General features: G+C 40.3%; 1 protein-coding gene across 1 annotated transcript; it reads right to left on the reverse strand.

The window, feature by feature from the left end:
• Positions 1–2456: 2456 nt before the first annotated feature.
• On the reverse strand, positions 2457–5647 carry LOC143563510 (elongation factor 1-alpha-like). Its single transcript, XM_077051035.1, has 3 exons — positions 5577–5647; positions 3686–4161; positions 2457–3600 (listed from the first exon to the last, which is right to left on the reverse strand). The coding sequence occupies exons 2-3, from the start codon at positions 4149–4151 to the stop codon at positions 2714–2716; spliced, it is 1353 nt and encodes a 450-aa protein (XP_076907150.1). The 5' UTR covers positions 4152–4161; positions 5577–5647; the 3' UTR covers positions 2457–2713.
• Between the last annotated feature and the right edge of the window lie 2780 nt (positions 5648–8427).

Below are 8427 nucleotides of genomic sequence, written 5' to 3' on the forward strand. Positions count from 1 at the left end.
CAGCGGGTGAAAAAGTGAGAATATAAAGAGATATAGCCGGCGGGAGGATCCGCCGTCGTCTGCCCGGATGCCGGGAGCAGACAACCATACTCAGGGAGAAAACCCTGTGAAGCAATGAGACTATCAAACTCAGGCTGTTTCAACTTGCAGGGGATCTCGTCTCATCTTTTCGCCGTTTTATTCTTTCCCCCCTCCTCTGACGAAGCCTCGGCAACCCGAATACCCTTGCCGGTTTTCTTCAAAGTAGACATAACCACTGATTTTACACGGCCTTTACTAGGGGAAATTGTGGTGTCTGGGTTATCAGACATACAATTGCGAATCGAACAATATGGTTACTTTAAGCACAGAATTCAGGGACGAAGACGAAAGCTCTTAATTGGAATGTAAATGATAAGCAAAAGCTCTGAAAATGACAGTGGAGATGAAGAAAAAACCGTTCAAAAGGTTTGGTTTTATAGGCCCAGGGGAGAGAAAGAGAAACAAGTAATAATCAGATCTACGCTCACGCGCCCCCACTCGCAGGCGTAGGCCAACATAAGCGCGACACGTGTTCCTGACTCTGCATGAGGAGACGTGAAAGGCCACTGTAGCACCTCGAGCACACGAAATGTCTGACACATAACGTCTCTATTTCTGATGCATGTCAACACCAACCAACCACGTGCATTGACGATTAGTTTTAACCAAAGGGATGGAATTTCGCGCAACGCGCGTACAAGAAAAGAAAAAGAAAAAACAAGCCCTATTGAAAAAGCAAACTATTAAGTCTAATATCTATCTTACCTCGCTCACGCGAGACAAGACACACATTAGACTGGGGGGCTTGAAGGGGTATGCACCCGCCTTAACATCGAGCGGGGCGGGTCAACCCACAAGATATAGACAAGAGGCTTGAAATCAGGATGTCATGAAGACACAAAGCCAAAACCTACGCGCAAGCGCATGAAACATCTGCGCGTGGCGCATATCACATACGCGCAAGCGCATGAAACATCTGTGAGAATAAAGAGAAGACCTTGCGCATCCCCGGGATAGGCGCATAAAAGCCGCGCGTAAGCAACACACAACAAAATGAGACAATAGTCTAATCCAAATCAGGATAAGGACAACCATGATTGTACTCATCAGGCAACCTTCCAGAAGGTATCTTTTAAGGAATAAAGAATGTGCTGATGTTGACAGCTGCCAATGAAGGGTGGACAACTCAGCAAAGCCCATGTGCCACCACGTGATGGCACATGGGTCAGGTGAAATACCTTGGTCAGAGAATAAATCAATAAAAACGCACCAGGTGTCCTAAGTACACATGGCGCAAAGCAATAGGAGGAGGCCAAAAAGGCCCTAATTGGGTCTGAGCCCAATCATTGGAAACCCTAATACTATAAATACCACACAACCTCCACAGTTGGAGGCAGGCAAGAAAATATATTCTAAGTCCTTTACTCATTTTTACATCCTGATTATCTTCTCCTACAATACCTGATTCTAACACCGGAGGGTTACCCCAAAGAGGACCCCTCTGTCCCTTTCTGAGGGGTAAGCTCACAGTGCTGTTCGTTTTGTAGGTGGAAGAACTCGTATCTCAGAAAACCATCGGTGATATAGCACACTCGTACCCGAGGAACGTTGATCGTATACAAGTAAGTCGATACACGCTTCTTCAATAACGAAACCAATAATTATTGTATCGTGTTCGAATAATTATTGCCCGCATATATATGGGTCATATTCAAGTTCAACAATTTCAAGTTTTCAATCCAAAATGATTCTCTCAAAATAATGAATGAATATAATATGAAAAAACATCTTGAAATAACAAGGTCATATTCGAGTTCTTGAACTTCCACCCGAGCTAATTCTCACCTTCTCAGACAATATTTCAACAAGAGTTCTACTCGTAACGGATCTTGTTCAGGTTACTTAAAAAATTTGTTAAGTTCTATAACACCATGAGGATGTGAGTATCTTTCAAAGATGACTGTTAAAAGAGTATGTGATTATCTTGAGTTTAAGCTTCATCTATTTGAGTTTAAGCTATTTATTGTATGCTGTAAGAAGTTAAGTTCAGATTGATATTTGGCCATATGTCATGATTATCTAGTTATTTTAGATGAAATAGTAACCCTCAATAACATCCGGCAAGTAACTTAACCACAACTAGAGGTGCACAAATCCCATCTTCTAAACCAATACCAAATAAGGAACCAGTTCCAGGTTCGGTCAACAAAGTCAAGTAAGGTAGTAGGACTGTTAGGTAAGGTATTTTGGGTTTTTGCCTGTGTTTTCACCGGTTTTGGCCAGGTAAGGTAATGACCAGGTAAAAGTAGAACCAGTCATTGTGGCCAAAAATGCACCTCATGAAACATACCAGCAAGGCGAAACCACGCCGCCCTAAAGCCATGTGTTCATACGGCATCATTGATCTGCTTAACAAACATAATTCAGACTTCTAAGCCAAAATATAAAACACAATAATACCAAAAGGATATCTTCAACATAACCAAGCAACAAAAGCTGGTTCCTGGACAACTTACACCGCCGTCATCAAGCAACAAAGTCGCTCGATACCTCCATAAATCCTCACAAGTGAGGCTAGAGTACAGCAATGCAAGCGCCAAAAACGATAATCACCAAAAATCCTTATCCAAAAACAAAAATAGTACCAAAACATACAACAAGCATCATAAAACATAAAACAGCTCCCATCCCATCATTTAGCTCCCTTCTTAACCGCAGCCTTGGTCACCTTAGCACCGGTCGGGTCCTTCTTCTCCACACTCTTGATAACTCCAACAGCAACAGTCTGACGCATGTCACGAACAGCAAACCGACCAAGCGGAGGGTACTCAGAAAACGTCTCGACCACCATAGGCTTGGTCGGAAGCATCTTAACCATACCCGCGTCTCCGTTCTTCAAAAACTTGGGCTCCTTTTCCAACTCCTTTCCGGACCGACGGTCAATCTTGGTCAACAGCTCGGAAAACTTGACAGCAATGTGAGAAGTGTGGCAATCGAGAACCGGTGCGTACCCGTTTCCGATCTGACCAGGGTGGTTCATGATGATGACCTGTGATATGAAGCTAGCAGCACCTTTAGCGGGATCATCCTTTGAGTTGGAAGCGACATAACCACGTTTCAGATCCTTGACTGCAACGTTCTTGACGTTGAACCCAACGTTGTCACCGGGGAGAGCTTCTTGTAAAGCTTCATGGTGCATCTCGACAGACATGACTTCAGTGGTCAACCCAGACGGACCGAAGGTGACAACCATACCAGGCTTGATCACACCGGTTTCAACACGACCGACTGGCACAGTTCCAATACCACCGATCTTGTACACGTCTTGAAGTGGGAGACGGAGTGGCTTGTCAGATGGTCGTTTTGGCTCGTTGATCTGGTCAAGAGCTTCAAGAAGAGTCGGTCCCTTGTACCAGTCGAGGTTGGTTGACCTTTCGATCATGTTGTCACCCTCGAATCCTGAGATGGGCACAAATGGGATTTTGTCGGGGTTGTAACCGACCTTCTTCAAGTAGGATGACACTTCCTTAACGATTTCATCGTATCTAGCCTTTGAGTACTTAGGAGTAGTGCATCCATCTACAAACAATTAAAAATTAAAATAAATTAACATCTTTTATGATATTTGAAATAATAATATGTTTCAAGTTTAAATGTTTATAACAAACCTTGTTACAACAGCAGATCATTTGTTTCACACCAAGGGTGAAAGCGAGCAAAGCATGTTCACGGGTCTGACCGTCTTTGGAGATACCAGCTTCAAAACCACCAGTGGTTGAGTCAATGATGAGAACAGCACAGTCAGCCTGTGAAGTACCAGTGATCATGTTTTTGATGAAATCACGATGACCAGGTGCATCAATAACCGTGCAGTAGTATTTGGTGGTTTCAAACTTCCACAGAGCGATATCAATGGTGATACCACGTTCACGTTCAGCCTTCAGTTTTTCAAGGACCCAAGCGTACTTGAATGACCTCTTGTTCATCTCAGCAGCTTCTTTCTCAAAACGCTCGATAACCCTTTTATCGATACCGCCAAGCTTGTAAATCAAGTGCCCGGTGGTGGTCGACTTGCCGGAGTCGACATGTCCAATGACGACAATGCTGATGTGAGTCTTTTCTTTACCCATTCTAAGATCTCTGTAGTTTACGCATTTCAAAATGGTCAGCCAATAAAAATTAAATCATTATGTCAAATAACATTCATATATAGAAGAAAGTTTGCAAAACATTTTACATGAAAACAAAACAAATAGAAATTCAATCGAATCAGCTAAACAAAAACTAACAACAATGCATTTACAGACAAAATAAAACAAGAGCAAACTAAAATCATTCAAAACTCAAAATAACCCAAGCATAACTGAAAAAAACACCATCATGTTAATCCCAAGCCATTAACTTGAAAATATAGTTATCATCCTAAACAAACAGTTTCACTTAGAATATATAGTTATAATCCTAAACAAACAGTTTCAACTAGCATATATACATCTCAAAACATTAGAACAATTTGTAACTCTATTTATGCAAGGTTAAAAAATAGTATATGTTACTTAACAACTCATATTTATAATACTAAACAAAAACTTGGTTTAAAACAGTTTCATCAAAATAACATGAAAATTTTCAAAACATGAGAACACTTTTAACTCTGTCTCAGTAAGTTAAAACAGAGCATACTATGCCTTATTTTAGACTCCATAAAACTCACTCAAATTACAACAAAAAAAATCATGAACAAATCAGTCTATATACATATTATATCAGAACAAATAACTGTTTATCAATCAAATAACAAACAACTCAAAACTACAAACAATTATTAAGTCAGAATCAGGTTAAGATAAAATACACAAACACACAAACATATATTTACAGATGAATTAATATATAAACCATCAGAATTAACAGTCACACATGCTCACATAATCATACAAACAAAATAATCAACAAACAAGTCTGCAATCAAATATGTACAAAATCTGCTTGAAATCATAAATCATAAACAATTATTAAATCAAAATCATTGAACCTAATTACTACTAGCAAAAAAACTCATCAAATCGCTTAAACAACAATTATACATCATATAACTTGAATCATAAACCCTAGATAACATTACAACACCAGAATTAATACATCAAAGCTCAGAACAAACTAATTAACAGCTATCAATCGAACGAATTAACATCTAATCCATACAAAACCGCACAAACGAATTAAGCAAATAATAAGCCCTAAAAACAGATTGAAACACACAGAATCAATATATTATAACGATTAACAATAAATCGTGTACAATACAGCTCAGAACGACTTATATTTAACGATCGAACATGAATACATAAAATCACGAACAAATTAGTATACGTATCAATCAAATCAGCATAAAAACACAATCAAAATCAATTAAACTAATTACTACTAGCTAAAACTCATCCAATCGCTTCATTAACGAGCAAAATCAATACATCAAAGTTATAACAAACGATTTAATGGTTAACGATCCAACGTGAATGCATATGACAGATTATTAAAGGATTAGAGGCTACCTTAGTGAATGATAATAATAATTATAATCAGCTGCCGATGTATGGAGGTTGATAGAGATGCGTGCTGAGAAATAATGGAGACTGTAAAGAGGCTTTTATAATCAGTGGAAACGAAGGTTTAGGTTATGGTTTTCTCTCAGCCGTTGGATTGGATCATCTGACGGTTGTGATGGATTGAACGTATATGGTATTATTAATTATTATTATTATTTTTATTATATTGGTTCTATTCTTATCAACCGTGGATTCGAGTTTATTGCTGCCCTATAATATGTTACGTTTTTAATCCTTGATTTTTTGCTACTAGACACTTTAAATCAGATAATATTTTTTAGGTATGTATTGGTTTCTCTTAATCTCGGTTATTATATTTTGGTAGTTGTTGGTTTCACTAACGAATTGGTCGATATTGACCAACGTTTTGTCATGCTTGTTCACAATGTTCTGTGACTAACAGAATTTTAATATCGTTAGTTGCAGGTCGCGAGAAAAACGTTTGTGTATTGAAAACTCAGTGTTTTTTCGTCCCAAACATATTTGTAACCTTAGATCGGACGTTTAGAAACATTTTTCTAGTAAAAACCCTAATTATTGGGGGTTGCCGGAACACTAGAAGCTTCGTCGAAATCATTTGGTGGTGGTTGGTTGGTACTGAGTTGGTTGGTGGTGGTGGTAGTGGCGGTGTTAAGGTTGAGTTTTCCGGCATAAATGTGACTTTTCCAGCAAAAAGCGTTTTTCCGGCGACTAGAAAGTAACGGCGTTAGGATTCCATAAGTCGAAGACTGTTGGAAACAAATACGTTAGCTGATGTGACTAACATCAGCTAATTCGTTAGTTAAAATCGACCACAACCAAAATATGATACTTGAGATTAATAAAAGTCAATACACCAGTGTGTGTTTTTTTTTATATTAAAATATTGGTTTATACAACTTCATACAACTTATTTGTGAAGGTTTTTTGCTCATGATAATAAGGGTTTATAACTTACACACTATTTTTGTGGTACTCGAAGTTACGCCACTTTGATTATGATAAACACTTGATTTTACATGGTTATCATGTAATTTACGTATAATCAGACTTTTTGATACGAGATAGATAATAATTGTATACAGTGTAAAGTTGTATGCCTCTGCTAGCTCGAGCTTTCACCAACATATGTGGAGTATAGAGGTGAAGAAACACTAAGTGACCCCGACAGATTAAGGATAATCTTAGGGTTAAGTAGATGTTTCCCACGAGGGTTAGGTCCGGCAAAGATGGCTATTCTTCTCAACCTGCAAAACAGACACCGTAAGCTCGTCACTGAGAAGGGGGGGTTCCTCCTTGTGACCATCCTCCGGCGTGAGAATCAGACTAGGTTGCTCTGAATATAAGTGTATATAGAGAGAAATAGCTAGAGAGAAGATGATGATACCGTTCCAAGGTGTTGGAGTATTTATAGCTGAATGTAGGTTTCCAAGCAGGTACGGCCAGCTGTATATAATATTCCTTTTCCACCAACTATGGGCTACGTTCGTGCCATGATGGGAGTTGGTGGGTAGGCAGCGGCTGATAGTGACATTTTGTACTGGAGCGTGCTCCTCCTCGTACTATTGTCAGTGAGCTGTCACCTTGTGATTGGTTCATGGGTTGCTTTTGTCAGATCTTGTCTATTAGTCCATACCTTGGTAGGTATAGTACAAAAGATCTTCTAGAAGCGTACGGACTGGCTCTTTTGGGCGGGAATATTCCCGCCCTGCTCATTCCTTCTTCAGGTGACATTACTGAAGTATAAGAGTTAGTGCCTTATGCGTGTAGCCTTACTGTTAGTGCGGGTAGCCTTCCCTCTTGGCTTGTACCCACAGCTGCGGGGACAGGCAGGGTACTGTACCAAGGGAGGCTTTCCTGCGGGGATAACTGGCTTACTGCGTGTAAGGTCTTCATCTCTCTGAGCATGGTGGGTCCTTCGGATCCAGTTGGTCTTTGCGTAGACGTACCTCTTCAAGGTGAGTCTTATGGGTCCAACTGGGCTTTGCGGGGACCTACCTCTTCAAGTCCCCCCAGTTCATTGTTCTTCTCATGAATTGTTAATAAGTGAGGGGAACTTTTGGACTTTAAGCAAGGGGCTTTTAAAAGGGGTTTTCGTTTTTTAAGGTTCTCCGTGGGGATTCTTCCCGCAGTTTTCCTAATGTCACTTGCAGAAAATTCCCGACTTTTCTGCCTGGTCTTTGGGTATAATGCGGGTAGGTGTGTAACCTCTTCGCAAGTCGGGAGTGTTGAGTTTCATTTGTGTAGATTCTCCACGAGGTTTTGGTAGTTTTAGACATAGTGATCAGTTATGTTAAACAACCAATTCCACCTTGAAGCTTCAAACAATCTAGTTCTCAACGTTCCTGCCATGCGGGGGTGTTATTTCTCTTTCCGCAAGCATGGCCCATAAGATCGATCTTCTTGGCTTCAATTCCCTGCAAGTGCTAAGTATGTGAAGGGTTTCGCCTTGACACTGTACCCGCACTTGTCTTATGGTTTCTTGCTTCCCAAGGTAAGGGGCTTTTTGAAATTCGGAGGATTGGTGAAAGAATAAGGACAGTCCAAACGGTTGAAAGGACGTTAGCGTCTTCTGACGGTTTCAGGACGTGCAGGAAGTTGTGACGACGTGACAGCAAGTGGTCAATCTGAACGCTTTTTCAGGCGCGTGGGCGCGAGTTTCATGGCACGCGCCATTCTGACATCTGTTGCCAGTTTGCTTTATCCACACGTGTCGCCGTGTCATTGCTCCTACGCTCTCTCTCTCTCTCTCATCCGCATTAAATTCATCGCATTCATTGCGATGAGTATATAAGGTGGAGAGGGTGTATTTCGTCCA

Source organism: Bidens hawaiensis, unplaced genomic scaffold, assembly GCF_021521415.1.
Source record: "Bidens hawaiensis isolate Kalapana, Puna unplaced genomic scaffold, B.hawaiensis_p1.1 tig00021494_1, whole genome shotgun sequence".
NCBI classification, from domain to species: domain Eukaryota; kingdom Viridiplantae; phylum Streptophyta; class Magnoliopsida; order Asterales; family Asteraceae; genus Bidens; species Bidens hawaiensis.